General features: G+C 53.9%; 1 protein-coding gene across 2 annotated transcripts; it reads left to right on the top strand.

Moving 5' to 3' along the window:
- The first annotated feature begins 1,238 nt into the window (after nucleotides 1-1,238).
- On the top strand, nucleotides 1,239-21,144 carry CLTB (clathrin light chain B). 2 transcript variants are annotated; one of them, XM_032851864.1, is made up of 6 exons: nucleotides 1,239-1,623; nucleotides 7,322-7,368; nucleotides 15,496-15,613; nucleotides 15,861-15,972; nucleotides 17,689-17,742; nucleotides 20,651-21,144. In XM_032851864.1, exons 1-6 carry the CDS (start codon nucleotides 1,437-1,439, stop codon nucleotides 20,820-20,822), a joined length of 690 nt encoding a protein of 229 aa, XP_032707755.1. In that variant the 5' UTR covers nucleotides 1,239-1,436; the 3' UTR covers nucleotides 20,823-21,144. The 2 variants fall into 2 exon arrangements, with proteins under 2 accessions (XP_032707755.1, XP_032707757.1); XM_032851866.1 differs by lacking the exon at nucleotides 17,689-17,742 and having other exon boundaries at nucleotides 1,242-1,623.
- Nucleotides 21,145-21,836: the final 692 nt, after the last annotated feature.

Raw genomic sequence — 21,836 nt, 5'->3', positions numbered from 1 at the left:
TAGTATGCTTGGACGGGGTTGTGCAGGGCCTTAAGTGTTTTTCTTTTTTACACTCCTCATAAACAACTATATTTTCATAAGATTGAGACCTACATCAAAGTATTACTGAGCCAAAGGGAAATTCCCTTCACCCCAACCCCATTAGGAAAACCACTACTCACAGTTTAGGGCACATCTTTTCCTTCTCTCTTCTAGTTCATAGTTGACCTTCAAGTCTCAAAATCAGAGAGAAAAATCCCCAAGTCCAAATCTGATGGTGGTTCTCTGGGTTTCCCGGGGAGAGTTTTTTAATGTGTTTAAATGTTTAATGTTGACACGTCAGAGCACCTCACCCATAATGCTGTGATGAGCCATTTGCCATCTATCGGTCCCACAGACTGTAATCTCTCCTTGACCAAGGCTGGCTTTACTACTCCATTTTGTTGCCCTGGTGCTTGGTGTGGAGCTGGCGGGGAGGAGGCAGAGACGGTTCTGAGGGCTGCTAGGCGAAGTGGCAGGCTCCCTGGACAAACTACGCCTGCCCTTCTCCAGCAGTTTCATACTTCAGGGATATTTAAGGGATGCAGCCTCTAAGGTAGAGGCCCAGTCAGGTCATCCAAACTCTGGCAGTCTGAGCTGAAGCCACCCTAAATTCAGAAAAATGCATAAGAAATGTGCCTTAGCTACAAGGCCCAGAGGGGACAGCCCTGGACTTGCAGGAAGGCGGCAAGAGGTGGTAGGACAGACACAGCGTCACCTCTCTAAGCCTCCTTCTCCACCTCCTATAGAGGGGAGGCTCACAATAATAGGATTCATAACATTTGCCCAGCTTAGGCAAAGAAACTTGTAGAATGACTCAGGAGCAAGATCCGGCCAGCGCCTCACCCTCTCGGTGCTCCCCAGGCCGGGGTCGCCGGCCCGCAGTGAATAAATTTGGTCTTTCTCAGTCCAGTTCATACTGAAGGGACTTTTAAGGGGCCCAGCCTCTTAGTAGGGGCCCAGCCGGCTCATACAAACTCTGGCTGGCTGAGCTTTTCGTGTCCCGGCCACCTCGCCCCGGCCAGCTTGCCCCTAGACGCAGCGGGCGCTGTGTCTCATCCTGGTGTCCTGGCAGAGAGCTGCCCCGGCCTCCGGGTCCCCCGGGCTGCGCCGCCGTCCTGCTGCCGCCCTCCTGTGGCCGCTGCGAGGCGACCTCCGGCCGCGCTGCGGGCCCCCTCCCTTGGCCGGTGACATCACCGCATTCCCGTCCCAGCTCCTCCCGCCTGCAGCTGCAGTGACAGGCGAGCCGGGCCCGGTGGCGGAGAGGAAGTGTGGGGCCGCCGCGCCGAGCCCGTCCCAGCCGAGGCCGGCTCCCCGGGCGGCTCGGGTGACAGTGTCGCGGCCGCCGGGCGCAGCGCGGGGCACGCGCCGGGCAGAGCGGAGCGCCAGGAGGACGCTTCAGTAGAGACGCGGGGAAAATGGCTGATGACTTTGGCTTCTTCTCGTCGTCGGAGAGCGGGGCCCCCGAGGCGGCCGAGGAGGACCCGGCGGCTGCCTTCCTGGCCCAGCAGGAGAGTGAGATCGCGGGCATAGAGAATGACGAGGGCTTCGGGGCACCTGCCGGCAGCCATGGGGGCCTCGCGCAGCCGGGACCCGCGAGTGGGGGTGAGTCAGTGCAGGGGCCTGGGAACTGAGGGGCCTGGGGATCGCACCCGGGTACCTGGCGGCGCAGACCCGGCCTCAGGGCCCCGCGGGGGAGTGAAAAGGGCCTGGTGTGGCGGGTCAGGTGCAGGCCTGGGGCTGCGTGTGTTTGAGAGGGACCTGGTGGAAATGGGGAGGAATCTTCTTGGAGAGCTTCATCTGAGGCCCTGCCTGGGGCTGTGAACCCCGTGGCTCTGCGCACAGGAATTTGTCATGACATTTCAACCCAGGGCCAGCTCCACCGCTGCCTGGCTCTGAAATCCAACACAGTCCAGCTCTCAGAGTCCCTCCCCAGCTGCGCCTTGGTCTGGTCGTCCCAGGCCCCCACCTAAGCCCTTTGGGTATGGGCAGAGCCACAGACCTCCCAGCCCCTCAGTTTTAGCTCTTTCCTACAGCTGGCGAAGCAGGGGACGTGACACTGGGTGCTCCAAGAACTCACAAACCTTCCTTGGGAGACTACCTGCATCCTGCTGGACTAGGCACTTTATTTACATTTAGTCACTTCATATGTGTCATTAAACCCATTTCAGAGAAGGCAAAACCGAGGCTCAAAGGGTACACTACTGAAGCAACTAGTAAGTGGGCAGTGAGGATTTAACCTGTTTCTGTCAGACCAGAAACTCAGTCTCCTCTTGACCACACTGTCTTCCATATGCCTGGCTCTGGGTTAGAGACCAAGGTGGTTGGGGGGGGGCGGCAAGGGCACAAAGGGCTTCAGTTAGATGTGGTCCTGCCCTCCTAGGGTTTCTAACTGTCCATTAATGGTTGTCTAAAGGTGGTCTAGGGCTACTGTGGTTAGCTTTAGATCCCGGCTCAGGGCCTGCTCCCTGTGATACCATGTTTATCAAAGATTTTCCTGTTCTGGTTCTGGCTTGAAAGGACAGTTTCTTAAAATATTTAGTTAAAGAGTAGATACCTTCATGGGTGCACCCAAAACAGCCTGTGCTTCTTGTTAATGTTGTTTTGGTGGGTGTTTATGGGCCTGTTGGAATGAGTGATAGCTTACATATTTTTTTTAAAAAGTTTATAAGTTAGGTTCCTTATAGTCATATTTGTATTTATTCAACCTTTATTGAGTGCCTACTGTGTGCCAGGACCCCTGGGGATACAGAAATGAATACGACAGTTCCTGTGGCTTGAGGAATTTGATATATCTTTATATCCCTTGATATAAGAAATGTAACAAGTGTGGGCGCCTGGGTGGCTTAGTCAGTTAGTCGTCTGCGTTTGGCTCAGGTTATGATCCCGGAGTCCTGGGATCAAGTCCCGTGTTGGGTTCACCGCTCAGCGGGGAGTCTGCTTCTCCCTCTCCCTCTGCTTGCTGCTCCCCCTGCTTCTGCTCTCTCTCTCTCTTTCTCTCTGTGTCAAATACATAAATAAAATCTTTAAAAAAGAAAAGAAATGTAACAAGCTTTTTGTAACATCTAAGAAATTGGAGGCGCAGAAAACCTGAGTGTCTTACTCAAAGTCACACAGCCATGAGTGACAGATCTGGGACTTGAGCCTAGCCTTCCCAACTCAGGGCCCCACACTCTTCCAAACGCTGTAGCAGTCACCCTAGGAGGTGATGGGCAGGAGGGGTGGCTTTTGCTACCCAAGCAAGCCAGAAGTGGAGAGCTTCTGTGGAAGCAGCTCCTGGACCCTCAGCACAGATCTGCACACATCCCAGGGAATTCGGAGGAAACACCTGCCCCTATTCATTATTCACTAGTCCATACCGCCTCTGTGAAACCACCAGCTTTCTTGGTCTAGCTTGACCTTGAGGAGGCCCCACTGAGAAGAACGGATACCAGAAGCCCTTGACAGAGACGGGCAGGTAGAGCTTAGGCCGAACGCAGCCAGAGGCATCTGGGAGTTTGAGCAGGTTGTGGCCTCTCCCAGGACAGTGGGGTTTCAGGGGGTGACAGCCTAGATGGGAGTTTCCCTCTGTGGCAGGATTGGCCCCAGACCACAGAGGGCAGGGGGAGAAGCAGAGACAGGGCCCTCTGAAGGTCTTCCAGACCTATACCTGCTGAAGCTGCCAAAGTTCCAGGTCAGGGAGGTATTACAAGATGGTGGCTCAGTAGGTGGTCAGACAGAATGGAATTGATCTGACTTACCAAGGCCTCGATGGTGCTGAGCAAGTAATCTTCCCTGACCAGTGGTGAATGCCAGAAGCTCAGATGGGGTGGAGAGACAGTGCCTTGCCTGCTGGGAGCTGGGAGAAGCTGGCTTCCAGAGCTGCCGCCCATCAACATGTCTGAGTCTGTTCTCCTAGATGATGCTCCCGTGCCAAGTGCCCCCCTATGGGGCTCCCTGCTACCCTGGGGTGCGGGGAAAAGGTGTCTGGTCTAGATCTGAGCCTGAGCGGCATTGAGTCTCTCCTCTGGGGCTGTATCTGGTGCCAGTCAAAGCAATGGACACTTTGTTTCCATTCATCAGCCTTGGGGAGGGCCTAGCAGGTTTACATTTTCACACCCAGATTTCTGAGCCCCAGCCTGGCTCTGCCTCTGACTTGCCCAGTCAGTTCCTGGCAAGCCTGTTTCCCCTGCTGGGCCTCAGTAAGCTCCCAGGAATGTTCTGGACCCTGTCTGCCCTTGTTGCCAAAAGGGGTCAGGAATCTGAGGGAAGCAACGCCCACGGGGTTATCCGTGGCACTCGGATCTGCCGCGGTCCTGTTCTGCAGGCCTCTGACTGCGGACGTGTGATTGTAAATGTGCAATAATCAGAAAGCACTGTGGGAACAGATACTCGATTCTATGTGTGGGTAGATGTGGATTCTCAAAGCGGCTGAGATTTCGTCTCCAGAGGAATGTCCACAGGACTGAGAAACCAAGGCAGAGAGACTTTCTGAAGACCAGGGGAGGCACCGAGACTGTGGACCAGGGACCCAAGACTGGTCCGGTCAGAATGGGGTGGGGTAGGGCAGCTTGCACTTCAAGAAAGCTAGGTGTCCCACCTGGCACATCATCATGAATGGACACTGATAATTTCAGGCCCTGAGGAGGTGCCCCAGGAGAAGAAGCCCCTTTGCAGATGTTGTCACTAAAATCCCATGGTGCCCCCCTTTGCCCCCTGACTCAGGGACCGGGCCACCAGTGCAGGAGTAACCCCAGCTGAGTGAGCAGGGATGACAGGAGACATAGTTGGTCAGAATCAATCACTGTTTGAAAATTTCTATCAACCGGGGATTATTTCCATTAGATTAAGGATCCCTCCCTTCAGTAACCAGGCCGAAATCAGTGTAACTCCTGCTCACAGCCCTATTTGGCTGGAAAAGGGGTGCTTGTCCGTCTGTCACTTCCTGTGGCTCTTTGCTGGGAAGCATCACAGTTTCTGAGAGGCCTTAGGCAGGCCTTGCAGGTCACAGTAGACTCCCAAAGAGCTGTTCATCGTCCATCTAGCCAGCATGCCCTGCTCACCTGTTCTGCACAGAAGCCCTTAGGAACTGAATAGGATACAGAACCCGGCTTGATAGGGAGTGTATGACCTTTGGGAGGTCACAGATAATTGCCTAAGAGGGTGGGGAAATGCTGTGCCATATTGTGGGATATCCCAGAGGTGAGGCCTTTCTTCAGGGCCTAGAGAAGCAGGGGAAGTAATGGAGGGCTTCCCAGAGGAGGTGACTTGTGAACTGAATCTTGAACAATAACTGACTCCAAAAGAGCATTGTGTTGAGAGAGAAGGAGAACAAAAGGCATGGGGAGCAGACTGGTGTGTTTGGGGAAAAAGGAAACCAGAATAGGTTATTGTTGTTGTTGCTAAAGAGTTTTTTGAATTTATGTATTTGACAGAGAGAGAGAGAGCTAGAGACCACAAGCAGGGGGAGCGGCAGGCAGAGGGAGAAGCTGGCTCCCCGCTGAGTGAGGAGCCCGATGTGGGACTCGAGCTTAGGATGCTGGGATCGTGACCTGAGCCGAAGGCAGACACTTAACCAACTGAGCCACCCAGGCACCCCCCAGATTAGGGTTTTGGTTTTTTTTTTTTACGATTTATTTATTTACTAAAGAGAGAGAGAGAACATGCACGCTTAGCAGGGAGTGGCAGAGGGAGAGAGAGTCTCAAGCAGACTCTGCCCTGAGCACAGAGCGGGATGCTGGGCTTGATGCGCTCAATCTCACGACCCCAAGATCATGACCCCAGCCGAAACCAAGAGTTGGATGCCCAACTGACTGCACCCCGCCAAGCCGTCCCCAGGATAGCTGGTGAGAGGGACTTGTGGGAAGTGAGGCAGGAAAATAGGCAGGGCCAAAGGGTAGAGGTTCTCACATGCTATAGTCTGAGGTTTGATGTACTCGTTCAACAAGTATTTATTGAGCCCAGCTATGTGCCAGGCACTGTTGACGATGCTGGGCACTAGCACTGAGTGAAACTAAGTCCCTGACCCTCACGAGGGGCCATTCAAGTGGGGAGGATAGATAGTAAGCCCCTACACAAATAAGCATACCAGCCAGTGGTAAGTACTATAGAGAAATACTGCAGGGGCGGGAGGGAGGGTCCCGGAGCAGCAGGTGTCCCAGCAGGTCAGGGGAGGCCTCTGCTGAGACAAGGTTTGAGCAAAGGCAGAAGGGAGTGAGGGAACAGCCCACGTGGTGTGGGTAGGAAGGCCTTCCAGGCTGAGGGAAAGTACCTGCTGGTCCCCAAGGCAGGAGCCGACCCTAAAGGCCACTGTGGTCTGTGGGAAGTGGGTTTCTTTTTGGCTTGCTGTAGTGCCATAGGTAACTGTACACTTTACAAAATATCAGTGCTGCTGGTTGGTTTGAAAGAGGGCTGGGAGAGGGCGAAGTTGGAGTCAGGGAGGGCTGTGAGTGGATAAAAGCCGTCCGTTCTTTTTCTGATGTATTTATTCATGTTTATTTAACACATACGTTTCTGAGCTTTTACTGAGTAGCGGGCGCTGGGTACGCGTCTGGGAAGGGCAGTGGTGAGGAGCAAGGACGGTCTGGCCTTCTAGGTGTCTGCCACTAGCAGGGTAGACAGACTGGGACAGGGGACAGAGAGCAGAGGGCAACTTGGAGGGTCACCGTTGCAGCAAAAGACACAGGAATTTGTGACTAATCAGCTGTCAGGGAAAGGGACCGGGAGGAGTTATTGTTGAGGGCAAAAGAAAATCCTTTTGGGAGGAGCAGAGGGAGGAAAAATAGGCCAGGTGCTGCCTGGTGGGGGCTGCCGTTCCTGCTCTCCCAGGCGGAGCAATTGCTTGAGGCACGGCAGGGACAGGCAGCAGCGCGCTAGGCCCCTCTCCATAGCGCACACAGACATCGCCCTGAGCCAACAGCCCTCTGCCGGCTCACTGGGCCCAGGCTCCACACACAGTCAGGCCATTCCTAGCCATGGCCAAGCGTAAATCACTTTCAGGTAGGTGAGGGGCTGTTACTGACTCGGTGGCTATTGGCTATCACCTAGCCTCTCTGAGCCTCAATTCCAGTATCTGTAAAATGGGTAGATAACTTCATCACAGAGTAGTGGTGAAAATCAAATGTGACAATGGCTGTGAAAAGCCTTTGTGAACAGTCATGGCTTGAGCCCAGCTTATTTATGTATCCAGTATGTCTACATGGGGAGCAGGTGTTATGACACGCCTGGACATAGACAGAGGTTGGCTCGGGGCACTAATGTAGGACCATCTGTGTTTGCTTTAAGCTGTGCAATGAGTAATGCCATTTCTTTGTTCTCTTTCCAGCTGGTTCTGAGGACTTGGGGACCACGGTCAATGGAGACGTGTTTCAGGTAAGCAAGATTCTGTCATAGCAGCGTAGGGACTGACAGCTGGGCCTCGGTAACTTATGGCCCCATCACTGGTAGTATTAGGGCTCCAAGTTATTCTGTTCTGCATTGGAATGGGAACATAGGCAAGGCTTTTGACGTGTTTTCTTTCTTTTCTTTTCTTTTCTTTTCTTTTCTTTTCTTTTCTCTTCCTTCTCTCTCTTCTTCCTTCCTTCCTTCCTTCTCTCTCCCTTTCTCTCTTTCTTTTCCTTCCTTCTTTCATTCCTTCCTTCCTTCCTCTCTTTCCTGTTATGTAGGGGAAAGGCACAAAGAATAAGGACCACTATAGACTGGGATTGATTGCGTGTGGCCTCAAGTTGCCCATGGTGATGTCTCTCAGGGAGAGATAAAGTGGCCCAGAGTGGCACAGTGCACACTGGGACCTGCATGCATGCATGCCACTGGTGGGAAGCAGTGGCCATGTCTGAGCATTTTAAGTGGGCAGGTCTTTGATCCAGAGATTCCACTTAAAGTCTTCCCTAGGGAAAGAATTAGCCAAGGACTCCCAGATTTTTGTGGGATTATTTACAATAGCAGACAATGTGGTGAGCATAGCATGACATACACAGGAGTTGAGTCACTATGTCCTACATGCAATTAATGTAACATTGTATGTTAACTGTATTCAAATAAAAAGGTAAAAAAAAAAACAAAAAAAAAAAACCAAACCAGACAAACTGCAATGACTTAAGTATCCAGCGTCAAGGGCCTGGGCAGGTAAATTGGAAAACCGCACTGCCATTCAAAAGAGCAGTCAGAGCTTTCTGTATTGATGTGAAAAGATGCCCACGATATAACAAGTGGAAAAGTCTCTTGCAGAATAACTTACACAGTTTTTTTTTTAAGATTTTATTTATTTATTTGACAGACAGAGATCACAAGTAGGCAGAGAGGCAGGCAGAGAGAGAGAGGGGGAAGCAGGCTCCCCACTGAGCAGAGAGCCCGATGCGGGGCTCAATCCCAGGACCCCGAGATCATGACCTGAGCCGAAGGCAGAGGCCCAACCAACTGAGCCACTCAGGCGCCCCCAGTTTTTTATTTTTATTTTTATTTTTTTTAAGATTTATTTATTTATTTGTCAGAGGGAGAGAGAGAGAGAGAGAGAGAGCAAAAGCAGGCAGAGTGGTAGGCAGAGGCAGAGAGAGAAGCAGGCTCCCCACTGAGCAAGGAGCCCGATGTGGGACTCGATCCCAGAACCCTGGGATCATGACCTGAGCCGAAGGCAGCGGCTTAACCAACTGAGCCACCCAGGCATCCTATTTTTATTTTTTATTGGGCCACTTTTTAATTTTAGAAATATGTTTGCGCAAAATCTCTGAAAGGATGTGCCCCAGCTGTTAACAATGGTTAAGAGTGGTTAGCCCCCAGGTTGATGTGGGGAGGGGTGAGATAAGAAAAGGAAAAGGCTTTCACTTTCACCGGATTGTTTTAAAATTCCTCATAATGAGGGGCGCCTGGGTGGCTCAGTGGGTTAAAGCCTCTGCCTTCGGCTCAGGTCATGATCACAGGGTCCTGGGATCGAGCCCCACATCGGGCTTGCTGCTCAGCAGGGAGCCTGTTTCCTCCTCTCTCTCTGCCTGCCTCTCTGCCTACTTGTGATCTCTGTCTGTCAAATAAATAAAATATTAAAAATAAATAAATAAAATTCCTCATAATGATCTTATACTACCCCCCCACCCCATCACACACACAACTCCTAGTAAGGCTGTTTCTAGTTAAATTACTTCTATCTGTACCCACCTCCCCCTTCCCCACATTCCTACACAAATGGATTTAAGAGTCCTTACTCTGGGAGACCTTGAACCACAGATGGCATCCCCAGGATCCTGCAGACAGAACAGTCTCCCCCTACCCCATGCTTGGGCAGCATAAAGTCTTCACTGGATGAGGCTTACTTCCCACTGGACTGGGCTGAAGACCCTTGACACCTGGGGCTGCAGCTTCAGGATCTCCCGAGCCCCACCCCACTGAGGAGCTGGCCTCCCAAGTCCTCAGTGGGGAATAAACAATACTTTCTTATGTAAGAGGGCTAAGCTGGTACCTTACACGGGGAACCTAGCCAAGTCCCGTTTCTGGAAAATTACTCAACTATCCGCAAGCTAGAAAAGTCAGTCTCCAAGACTTCGGGGGCTTTGTGTCTCCTTAGGCCTGAGAACACCCAGTAAGCTGTGTTTATTCCTCTACAATCCCGTAGATCATGGAGACCCGGGCAGCCCCTATCCTGGGCACACTCAGAAGGACTTCACTTGACCCAGAAGGTCTATATCCTAAAGTGGACCTGGACCTGGAGATACACTTAGAACTGCAGAAGTATCTAGAACACTGTGATCAACCTAGTTTCCCCTTTCTGTAGCTAAGGATCTTGAGGCGTCTTCGACCCTGACCATCCCCTGCCAGCCTCACTTTGTATTTGGTAGGTACAGGGAACCCCGTGCCTCCTTTCCAGTGTCAGTGGGAACTCTTATTCTCACGGCTACTCATAACCCACGTGTGTTTATTTGCAAATCATTCCACTCCATGCCATCCTAGAATCCTTACAGGCGGGGAAGGGGTCAAGAATGAGGTGAGTCACTTGGTGACCAAGCTCAAGTTCTCTTAGATCTCCTGCCCCTGATCTGGTGCCCTCTGTCCCACCCCTTGTGCTGGAACTGGCCTGCCACAGCGGCTGGATCTTTCGTAGAAAGCCCCTGCAGACTTTTGTAGGATTGACTGTAGACCCGGGTCTGGTTTGTGCTGCCGGAGGTGGGTGGGGGAAAGCCTTGAGTGGACATGCCCAGCACTTTCAAGGGTCCTGGGCAGAGCTCTCTTGCTACATTTCTTATTCTATCCTGGCAACATCTGGGCCACAAGGGGGTTCAGCTATAAACCTGGCCCTCAAGTTGTAAGGGTAAGTCTGCCTACACCTATTCCAGTCCCGTCTGGCGTTGCCAGGGACAGGGATAGAAAGCCCCTGCAGGCCTCCCTCCCCCTGCACAAACTCCCCCCACCCCCTGCATTGCCATCATCCCCCTCTGAGCTACTTAGGGGAATCGACAGCGCAGCTTAACTTTAGCTGGACAATCCCAAAGACGGATATGCCTCATCCTTCTGGCTGTCTCTGGAGCTGCCAGCCTGCCCCACGGAGGCTCTCAGGGTCATGTCCAGCAGAGGGGCCCCCCAGGAGGCGGGTAGCCAGGGAATTGGATCAAGATAAGCCTGGCCTGACTGTAGCCTTTTGGTCCCTGCCCCCTTCCCTGTCGAGCTTGGGGGCTGAGGGGAGAGGAGGCACGGTGCTCAGAGCATTCCTGCAGTCCCTGGGGAGCCCGCCTGGGCTGCCAGCCTGCAGCTGACTCGCTTTCCTCTCTGGGGCTCTGCGTGATTCAAGAGGAGCCCTGCTGTGGCCCTCGACCTCAGTGCTCACTGGCAGGGCCTGGGGCAGGAAAATGAGTCCAGCGGGGCCAAAGAATAGGAGCCAGCAAACAGCTTCTCTGGACTCAGTGCGCCGCCCACACGGCTGTGTGGCTGTGTTCTTCCTAGCCCGGCTGCAACTCCTGGCCGGGAGGCCGGGCGTGCGCGGGGTCCGCCCGGGGGCTACTGGGCAAACGGTGAGCCGCGCAGCCGTGAGCCGCACAGCCCCGCAGACCCTCCGCGGTGCGCGTCCTCCGCAGCTTACAGCGGACCCCACTTCTCACTCCCATTTAATAGGCGATGCGACACAAGGAGCCCAGGGAAAGGACTTCTCAGAGGTCACATATCCACTGAGTGGCAGGAGGGGACCTAAAGCCCAGGCCCTCTGATGCTGTGTGCCGTGGGCTTTGCAGACAGCCGCTGGCCCCTTCCTTTCGTCAGCTCCCAAGACGTGAGTGCCGCGCACTGTGTTCGGGGCGGTGGATGTCGGCAAATCCCCCATTGTCCTCAAAGAGCTGGCTTCTGTCAGAGGACAGAGCCCTGGAAGGAACTCATGGTAGTGCAGGATGGTAAGGGCTCGGATACCGGGGTGGTATCAGGCGCTAGGCGTCTGAGTTCTTAACAATGTGTCAGGCATCACCCAGGAGCTCTCTGCGGATGAGCTCATTGCATCCTCCCAGCACCCCCGTGATGGAGGTTCCGTCTTTACCCCCATCTCACAGATCAAGAGGAGGATGCCGAGGGAGCTTTCATAGCTGGCTCTCATTCCGCAGCGGGGAAGAGCTGGGACTTGAACCGGGATCCTGCTCCAGGTGCCGCACTCACTCACTCAGTGAGTGCCACCGGGAGAGGCTGCTGAAAGTGGGTTTCCAGGCTGCCCAGGGGCACATGGGTGGTCTTGGCTGGTAGGAAAGCACGTGCAAAGGTACAGAGGGCCACAGGCACTCTCTTTGGGCCTGGCCTGGGGCCAGTGGAGTGTTGGGGGATCCCAGAGAGGCCAAAGCATCACAGCTCATGTGATGCGAGGGGAGTGCCCCTCACCCCTACCGGCAGCGCTGGGCACAGCTACCATGCAGAGCCTGTTAGTGGGCCCTGCTGCTGATGCACAGATAGGGGAAGCCCATCTAGCTTGGCCAAGCGTCACACCCTAGGCCTCGGGCATGACTCCCTCTGGGCACCATGTGCTTGAAACTACACTGAGCAGTGCTTGGGGATACGTGGTGCCCTTGGATGTGCTGCTCCAGGGCCCAGGAGAAGCACCCATGGGGGTCCAAGTGGCTCTTTGAGGCTGCCCCCGCACCCAGGCTGGGGAGCTGTGGTGGGCTGTGGCAGAAGAGTTTGGAGTGAACCAGAAGGCCTGGCCTTCAGTTTCTGGCTCTTCCCAACCAGAAGGACTACTCTTAGATTGCTCTCTGAGTTGATTTCTCACTTATCAAAAGGGGATTAGAGGCCCTGCCCTGCTGTCCCCCACTGGCTGCTGGGAAAAAGTGCTCTGACGCCCAGGGAAGCTTCTTCTAAGTTCCTGCCATGCTTCTCAGTGAGCTGAGGGGTGGTAGTGTGTGGGTGTGAGACATGGGACATGAGGCAGGGGACAGTTGGAGGAGCAGGCACCCTCTCTGATCTTGGGGAAATAGACTTATCAGGGAGACAGAGAGTGTGTCACAAAGCACATGACACAGAAGTGACTTTGGTCCCTGCTGCTATGTGGCCAGTATGTTTCACATCTGGGAATTCAGCTGGAGTCTCAGCTCTGCCAGTTCCCAGCCCGGTGACCTTGGGACTCTGGAGCTAGACTTTCTCTACCTATAAAACACTGATGATAAAACCCATCATGCAGGGTTGTAAAGATCAAAGAGAACTGTTTAATTGTGATTTCTCTGCAAGATTTAAAGCACTATAACCTGGGCATCTTAATTTTAGGGTAGGCTTTATAGGGATGGTGGGCCTGAAGGACACCAGTGTGACCAAACTCCCGCCCTTCTGGAGAAGAGACCCTTCTCCAGCCCACATCCCCTACCCCTTTCCCTCCCACACCTGGAAACATGCTATACTCAAGAGTTTCCCAAAGGCACCGGCCCCGCCGGGTCCTTACGCTTCCAGTCTAATCCGAAATGGTCTTTCCCTGTCTCTTCCCGCCCTACTCTGCCCCAGACTAGAATGACCTTGTGCCTGCTCTTTACCTGGCTTGTTTTATATCATGTGCCCTAGCCTGGTCCTCGTTTGTGAGAGACTCCTCCTGCCAGACTCCCGGGGGACAGGTGATCTCGTTCATCCATGGCCCAAGCCTGAGCAGATGCTAATTCATTCATGAAATGTTCTAGAGATCCTCCTACAGCCAGGCCTTCCCTGTTCTAGATACTATACAGAGACAGGTGGTCTCAGTCCTTGTGGGGCTCACTTACTTGTGGCTGGTGTGGGAAGTCGGTGGAGACAGAGAGTAAACATGTAAACAAGTCATTTCGGATAGCCAGAAGTGCCACGAAGAACATGAAACACAGCCCCTTAATAAACACATATACACAGAGGTAGTTGCAGTTGTCTGCAGATGGGACATCCTATAGGATGCCCCCCACCCCGCCCCCGCCATGGCCTGGTCTCAGGACAGGGTTGTTCCCGGAAGGGGGCAGGGTGGGGCACCCTCATTGTCAGTGACCAACTTGTGTTCTCCAGATTAGAGCTCTGGAAGGGCCCCGTTGGGTGTGGTGAGAGACTGTCTGAATTGAAGTGTAGTGCTGTGCCAGAAAGAAGAGGGCGGTGCTCCAACCGTCCCACCCAGGGGTGGGCCTGACCCCAGGGAGTGCCAGGCTACCCGCCCTGCCCTGGGCCCACCCTTCCCTCTGCCCAGAGACAGCTGGAGACAGCAGTCCTCCTATTCCCGCTGTGTGCTCCTTCACTGGGCTGCCCACACCCCTTTGGACAGGCATTTACCCAGAACATCTGGCTCCAGGGGTATGCATCTATGAAGCCACTGCTTACTGAGCACAGGTGTGTGCCAAGGACAGTGGGGAGCATCCCTGGGTGGAGGGCGGCACCAGACACTGTCTTGTGGAGAGAGGATATTAAACGCCAATGTTCCTGACTTTTTTTTAAGATTTTTTTTTTTTCTTCATTTGTGAGAGAGCACAAGTTGGGGGGAGGGGACAAAGGGAGAGGGAGAAGGAGAAGCAGACTCCCCCTTCAGCAGGGAGCCTGATGCGGGGCTCTATCCTAGGACCCCAAGATGCTGACCTGAACCAAAGGCAGATGCTTAACCCACCAAGCCAGCCCTCAGTCCCTGTTGCTGACAGTTTCGATGAGGGATTGAAGGAGGAGCACAGGGAGTGGTGAAAGGATGGGGCAGGGGTTCAGAGGCTATAAATGAGGTCCTGCTCTGCCCACCAGGAGCTCCTGGTCCAGTTGGGAGACTTGAGCAGAACGTGAAGGCTGTAACAGAAGCACAGAGAAGAAGGAGTGTGAAATCTGCTGAGGGGGGTGGATATCCTAGAGCTGGCAACTCTAGACAATAGAAGATTTCATCAGCTGCAAAAGGGAGGGGACGGCAACACTTACAGCTAAAGCAGGAGGAGCCAGAGGCTTGGGGCTGCAGGAGTGTGTGGGGTGTGTGCAGACTGGAATGTGTAGGGGCGGAGTGTCGGGAGCGTGGGGTGGCAGGAGATGGGGCTGGACTGGAAAGGGTCCATGGCTTTGCAAGACCAGAGGGGAGTCACAGCCTTGCTGGGTTGAGCTCTTAGTCCCCAGCTCTTGGGAGTGCCTAGCTCGGGCAGGGCTGCCCAAGGAAGTGGGCAGAGCCCCGGCCTGGGAGTCAGAGGCCTGGACACCGGCCACGACATCATGCCATCGCTCCTGGCCTCAGTTTCCTCCCCTAGAAGATGAGAATGAATAATGATAATAATTCTAGCTACCACTCACGGAGCCATCACTCCACACGGGGCCCACTTCTAGATGTCCTACAAAGATGGTCCTGCTGAACCCTCAGAACAGCTCTTAGAGGTGGTTTTATTATTATTCTCATTTGGGGATGAGAAGACTGAGGCTCAGCGAGGTGGAGCAACTTGTTCCTGGTCTACGGGCATCTAGTCAGCCGTGGAGGTGGGATGTGGACCCAGACCGTCTGCCTGCAGTTTCAGCCGTGGCCATCCTGCCTGTCCCAGGGCTGCTCACTCATGTAGCAGATGTTCACTGAGTGTCTTCTGTGTGCCAGGCTGGGCAAAGGGGACAGGGCGATGAGCAGGCTAGACAAGGACCCTGCTGTCACAAAGGTAGACAGTGGACAAGCAAACATAAAGTGAGGTCATTTCAGACTGTGTAAGTGTTAGCGGGTTAATTAGACAGGAACAGAGACTTTAAGAACAGTAACACAAGGGACTCACTGTGTGCCAAGAAGCGTACAAGGTTCTTTACATATTTAAATTCCTTGCCTTCTCCTATCAGCATGAAGGGGTGGCTGCTCTTACTGAGCCCGCTTCCTGACCAGGAAGGTGAGGCACACAGAGGCCCCGTCACTCGCCTAGGTCCCCCATGGGGGAGCATTGTTGGCAAAGGGCACAGCAAGTATAAAGGCAGGGTCCGGTCCCAGCAGGCAGCAGGTGGGAGCTGTTGGAGCCAGCTGAGGCAGCCACACGTGGGGGGTATCTGGTGCTCAGGCAGCAGTGGCAAGAGGGCGGGTGCACAGGCTGTGCACACTGCTGTGTGTTTGTGCCCTAGGAGGCCAACGGTCCAGCAGATGGCTATGCGGCGATTGCCCAGGCTGACAGACTGACTCAGGAACCCGAGAGCATCCGCAAGTGGAGAGAGGAGCAGAGGAAACGGCTGCAGGAGCTGGGTAAGGGCAGGCCTGAGGCTGGAGTGGCTTCCAGCCAGGTTGGCTGTTTGGGACATGTGGGACTGGGGCAGCCTTAGGATACAGGGTCATCCCCCTAGCCCCCTGCTCGCACTGCCTTAATGTGGGTATTGGGTGAGCATGGGCCCTGAGGCTGCCTGCCTGGGGCTGAGGGGAGGACTAGCCAGGACAGCTGTGCCCTCACATTCCTACTGGAAAGCTGCCACTTACTCTCCTGTTGGGGTCACAGATGCTGCCTCCAAGGTGACAGAACAGGAGTGGCGGGAGAAAGCCAAGAAGGACCTGGAGGAGTGGAACCAGCGTCAGAGTGAACAAGTCGAGAAGAACAAGATCAACAACCGGTGAGAGGCGCTATGGGGACATGAGAGGAGCTATGGGGACACCAGAGGAGCTATGGGGACATGAGAGGAGCTATGGGGACATGAGAGGCGCTATGGGGACATGAGGGGACTATGAAGACATGAGGCCATGTGGACAGTGAGAGAAGTTACGGGATGGGGACTGTCTTGTGGATGGGTGATTTGGGGGCAAGAACATAGAGGTAAGAGAAGCTGAACCCCTCAGGGTTGCTTCCTCAGTTGCCTGTGGAGTTCAGAGCCCTTCAGAGATGGGACACTGTTGAGCTGTCATCTCAGCATGACACAGAGAAGCAAGTTCTGCGGTCAGCAGAAGAGGTCCTGGGACCCCGGCATGGGAGCCAGACTGCCCGGGGCCCCACAGTTAGTGTCACAGAGAGCACAGGTCTGGCCGGAAGTGAAGAACCAACCCAGGGAAAGGATTTTACTGCTTGTAGAAGTGGCAACACTTCAACCCAGAGAGGCTAAATAATAAAAGGAAGTTGGTGGCCTGTATGACCCGAAAAGGCCAGGGGTGGGACTGCAGGACTAGACTTGGGGGCTCAGATGAAGTCAACTGGCACTCACTTTTACTGTCTCTCGATGCTGCTTTCCTCTCTTGTGTGGGAATGGGACAGGGGCCTGGGGGGACAGATGGCCACCATCAGCTCCAGGCTTCTGCTATACTCTTTTGGCAACCTCTGTGAAAATAGCATCTTGCTCCCAATGGCTCCACTGGAATCCTCGACCTGACCCTCACTGGTTTGGTGTGGGTCCTATGCCTGTCCCTGTGACTATACCGGGCAAGGGACTCTCTGATGGATCCCGCCTGGGCAATGGTCCCATTCCCTGGGTTGTGCATGGGGTCAGTCTCACCCAAACCACAGGGACTGAAGTGGGGCCAGCCTGATCCTGCCAAAGGCAATGAGGTTGCCCTTCCTGGGAGGAAGGGGCTGGGTGCTGGGCAGGCAAAGACAGTAGATGCCCACCAGAGAGCAATTTCAGGGAAATGGTCTCAGACCACTTCTGAGACCCTGGCCAGCAGCTCTGCCCTTGGGACTGTGTCCTTCGAGGTAGTTGGCTGGCTTGGGAAGGCAAGGCTGGCCCTGGGAAGCTGCTGTGGGCCAGACTCTGGGTTGGGCACTGGGGAGACTGATCGGGAAAGGATGTCGTCTGTATCCGTGAAGAGCTCAGAGGAGAGAAGCACACATGTGCACGTGAACTCACCAGTAGGACTTTCTACAGGAAGGCTGTGGAAGCAGGGGGTGTGGGTGGGGGAGGGACCTCTGTGTCTAGGACCTGAGCTTTGAAGGATGACTGGAAGTTCATTAGGGCAGGCTTGGACGAGGGTGTTCTAGACCAGGGAACAGCATAATGTGAAAGGCTATTCTCTTGGGCACCGGGGAGTGGTAGGAGAGAAGGCAGGAATGAGAAGTCCCATGGGGAGGGCCTCCAATAATGGTGTTGGACAGATGGGGGTTGGAGCCTTGGAAGGCTTGTGAACAGGAGAAGTAACATGATCAGGGCAGTTTTAGAAAAGGTGCTCAAGCTAGCCCAGGATCCCTGCTCTCCTTTCTGGGTCGTGGATGACTGCTGAGACTCACAGGACTATGCTTCCTAACGCTCTCCAACTGGAAATACTAATGCTGTCTCCCTTTCTCTTTAACCCTCTGCCTGTCTGTCTGCCATCTGTCTTCCCCCACCTAACCCTCTCCCCTCAAGGATCGCTGACAAAGCATTCTACCAGCAGCCAGATGCTGATATCATCGGCTATGTGTACGTGTCTTCTTTGCTCCTCTGTCAGGGGGAGCGGGAGAGGGCGGGGGCCCCTGTGTATGCTTTGAGTGTCCTGCTTGTGGGGTATAAATGAGTGTGGCCAGGCGGGGAGCAGGGGGCGGGGATGGGGCAAAGATCAGAGCAGGAGGTAGTACAGGCACTCACCTTCACCTCTGTCTCTGCGGCAAGTGTTTATTGAGGATCTATTCCGTCTGAAGTCAGCTTTGCTGAATCAAAGCAGAGCAAAGAAAAAGAATGCACTGGCTATCTCAGGTGGGAGGGGCAAATGGCAAACAGCCCAGCTCCGTCCTTCTGAGATGCTTCTTAGGGTTGGGAGGTGGGGTGAAGGAGTCTTCTGTTGAACAAAACATCGAGTGCCAGAGGCATAAAGGAGAGATGCTTCCCCAAATACCCCACATATTCTACTCCTAACCCCAATGCACTGCTCCTTCTCAAAGCCTCAGGCCAAGTTTGGTGACCAGACCCTACCTAGACCATGGCGGGCCCCTCTCTCATGTTCCTGTTTTGGGGGCTAGCCAGGACTATGCCTAATCTGGATCTGAGATGGCAGATGGGGCCCCTGTTGATGGGTGGTTGACAGCTTGAGGGTATGTTGGGATGGTGAAGGGGAAGGAAAAGCAGGGATGAATGAGTGATGCTCGCCATGGGTGCACGTGCCAAGTATTTGGTGTTCCTCACTCTGGGGTCACCCTTAGCAGGCCTCTGATGCTGTCTAGGCTGGCATTTCTCTCGCAGGGGCAGAGGGCCCACCAGAGAAACAGCCTTGTGTTCCTTCCTTCTGTCCACTGTCCCATCTGTCCAGTACTTAGTGGGACTTGCCCAATGCCAGTCTGTGTTGGAACAGGAATAAGACATGGCCTGGCCCCACAAGTTGCTCATGGTCAGGACAGCATTGTCCTAAGGGCCGTGTGGAAGGGCACACCGAGGCCTGGGAGCCACCGTCTGCGGGGGGAGCCAGGGCAGGCTTGAGAGAGGCAGGCCCTTCAGCTGGACCTTACAGTGTGAGAAGGGATGAGCTTGATGGTGATGGTGGGAAGAGGGCAGGGCAGCCTCTCTGAGTGGGGCATGGGGCCGTGGGGATGGCCGGGAGCTGAGGACAGGTCAGCCTGGGCCTAGTTGCAAAATGCCTGTTGGGCCAGGTCTGCCAGCTGGGGCTCGATCCTGAAGGCAGTGAAGATCTACGGGAGGCTTCCGATGGAAGAGTCAGGGTGACTGGAATATCGGTGCTGGAGAATACGCTATATAGGGGGTTCAGTGCTCTCGCTGTACTTGAGGAAATAGCACCCGGGGGGGGGGGTCCTGGAGAGGGGAAGAGCCTGGACCAATGCTTCCCAGACTTTTCTGTGCCCTAAAATCACAGGGGGACCTTATTCAAAGGAGACTGGGATTCAGTAGGGCTGAGGGGAGGCCTTGAGTCTGCATTTCCAATGAGCTCCATGGCGAGGCCAATACCACTGGTCCATGCACCACACACTGAACAGGCAGTTTAGAGGACAGTCTCCTGCTGATCTAGCAGGGACGGCTCCTAAGACAGCACCCTTCATCCCACTGGTCATCCAGCTCCACACAGTGCTTTACTCTTTCCCAAGCCTGCACACACCTTGCCACTCTTGTGAGATTCTCAGGCTGGTGAGACAGATCAGCAAGGCGGAGGCTCTGCTCCTCTCTCTACAGGTTAGGAAATGAGGACACAGAGGGAAAGGAAAATCACTAGGCAGAGGCCAGGTCACCCCACCCCCCCGACCCCAGGGCCAGCTCATCCTTGGCACAGCCTGTGGGGATCACTGGGAGAGCTCCCTGCCTGGCATGTGGCAGAGCTGATCCTGCTTGATACACAGAAGGGGCCATAAGGAGAAAGAGGCTTTCCAGGAACCCTTGCTGGCCAGAGGACACAGACCCAGCCCTCTTCATGGAAGATATTTTAATTGTTTTCCTCTTAATGAGTCCCGCATTTGGGTTTGCACTCTACGTTCTATTTCTCCATTGTTCCTTAATCAGTGGCTTCTATAACTGTCCACCAGAACTACTGATGAAGAAACCCCCAGTTTTCAGCCTAACCTGATTCCAACCAAAAGCAGATACTTCCATGGAGCATTCCCCAGGCTGTGGCTCCACGGAGATAAGTCATTCTGGGCTAAAAAGAGCGCTATAGTCAAATGAACTTGGAATGTGGTGGATTCTGTCTGCATCTTACAGTCTGCCTGGGAGGTTCAGGGTGCACCCTGGCACATTAGAGGCTTTGGAAGTTTTGCTTTGAAGATCCTCTTTAACTGAATTTTCCATGTGTATTTGACCACAACCTTTTTCCGGAGAACACTTACAGGGTCCACAGAACACCGAGGCAATGCTGAATCAGGTACTTCACTTAGTAAGGTGGTTAGTTAATGTCCTACCTCTGCTAAGTTTCTGGAAATGTTTAAAATAGCTGAGGTACTACATTAATTCCTCCAAGGGTCTTTGGGTGTTGGGATTCCCAGGTTGGGAGCTCTGGCCGGAGAGGTGATGAAGAGTGCTAGGCTGGGCAGGGGTAGGGGAGGGTGAAGAGGCTACCGTAGCTAGGCTAGCAAGGGAAGATCATTCTGAGAAGGTGAGGCCTGCACTCAGACCTGAATGAAAAGAAGTGACAAGCTATGAGCAGGTCTGGCAGAAAGCATTCCAGGGAGAAGTGACAGCAAGTGCAAAGGCCCTGAGGCAGGACCAGAGTAGGCTTCCTCTGATGCCAAGGCTGTTCCTGGGGGCCTGAGGTCACGGGGCACAGGGCTAAGAACCCTGGATAGACTACCTCAGAGTAGGCCGGGCAAAGCAACTTCCTCAGTGGGAGCAGAACATCACTGATTCAGGGGAAAGGCAGACAGCAATGAAACCTCTGTCCTGTCTCTACCTGCAGGGCATCTGAGGAGGCTTTTGTGAAGGAATCCAAGGAGGAGACGCCAGGCACAGAGTGGGAGAAGGTGGCTCAGCTCTGTGACTTCAACCCCAAGAGCAGCAAGCAATGCAAAGATGTGTCCCGCCTGCGCTCGGTGCTCATGTCCCTGAAGCAGACACCGCTGTCCCGCTAGGTGCCTGTCACAAGCATGGCCACAAAGCATGGGCTGGGCCTGGGCACAGGAGGAGCAGCTGCTTCGGCCAGGGTTGGGGGACAGCGCCTCCAGCAGCTGCTACACACAGCCTATCTGTTCCTCCCCATCTCCCGGGGCTGGGAAGGGGAACCCTCCCCACTCTCACCCCATTCCCTCCTGGCCCTGTGGCCCAGCCTCTCACACCTCCTCTCAGTCCACAAAATTGTGACTGTCCCTCCTGATGTATTTTTTTTTTCTTGGCTTAAAGGGTGTGTTGTTAACTCTTTTTACACTTATTTATTATCATTCTCATTTCTCTGGAAGCCATAACTGGTGTCAGGGCTGTTTGTGCTTAGAATTTTCCCAGCTTCATGGCCTTGAGAGAAGGTGAAGCTAGCCCCCTGGAAACCGTCCCAGCTGGAAGTAGGTGTCCCAACTTGTGTATGTCTGCTTCCTCCCTCTCCAGGAAGAAAAACAACCTCTAGTGGAATGCTTCTGCAATCTTGATCCTTTCTGATCTTTGAATAAGCCTGTGAGGTAGGGACTCTGTTGTCGTCATCACATAGCCATGGATACCAAGGCTCCCAGAGAGTAAGAAGGTTTAAGTGGGAGCAAAGAGGCAAGACCAGAGGTTCCCTGTGGTGGCTCCCTCTAAGCCCGGGTCGAGGCTGGTGAAGGTCGCTGCTGCCAGACTCCTTTCCTTGGTCTGGCCAGTACCCTCTGGATGTGGAAGGCTCAATGCTTTCCCTCCTTCAGATAGCTGTCCCCCACCTTGTAGATCTGGGATAAATACTCAGCGACCATACCTTCTTCAGCAGAGGTTGCAAACAGGCTGCATTTAAGTCACTGTGACCTGTACAATGTTTAAAAAGATTTGAGTAATTGCCAACTGTCTTTATTTTATTAGAGATGCCATAGCAAAGTACCACAGCGTCTGGCACAGAACAACAGAAATTTATTCTCACTATTCTGGAGGTCTGAAGTCCAAAATCAAAGTGTCAGCAGGGCTACATT

This window comes from Lontra canadensis, unplaced genomic scaffold (genome assembly GCF_010015895.1).
Source record: "Lontra canadensis isolate GAN:19392208 unplaced genomic scaffold, GSC_riverotter_1.0 scaffold5, whole genome shotgun sequence".
Taxonomy (NCBI): Eukaryota; Metazoa; Chordata; class Mammalia; order Carnivora; family Mustelidae; genus Lontra; species Lontra canadensis.
Note: the sequence above shows the minus strand (reverse complement) of the source record. Positions and strands in the feature narration are given on the sequence as shown.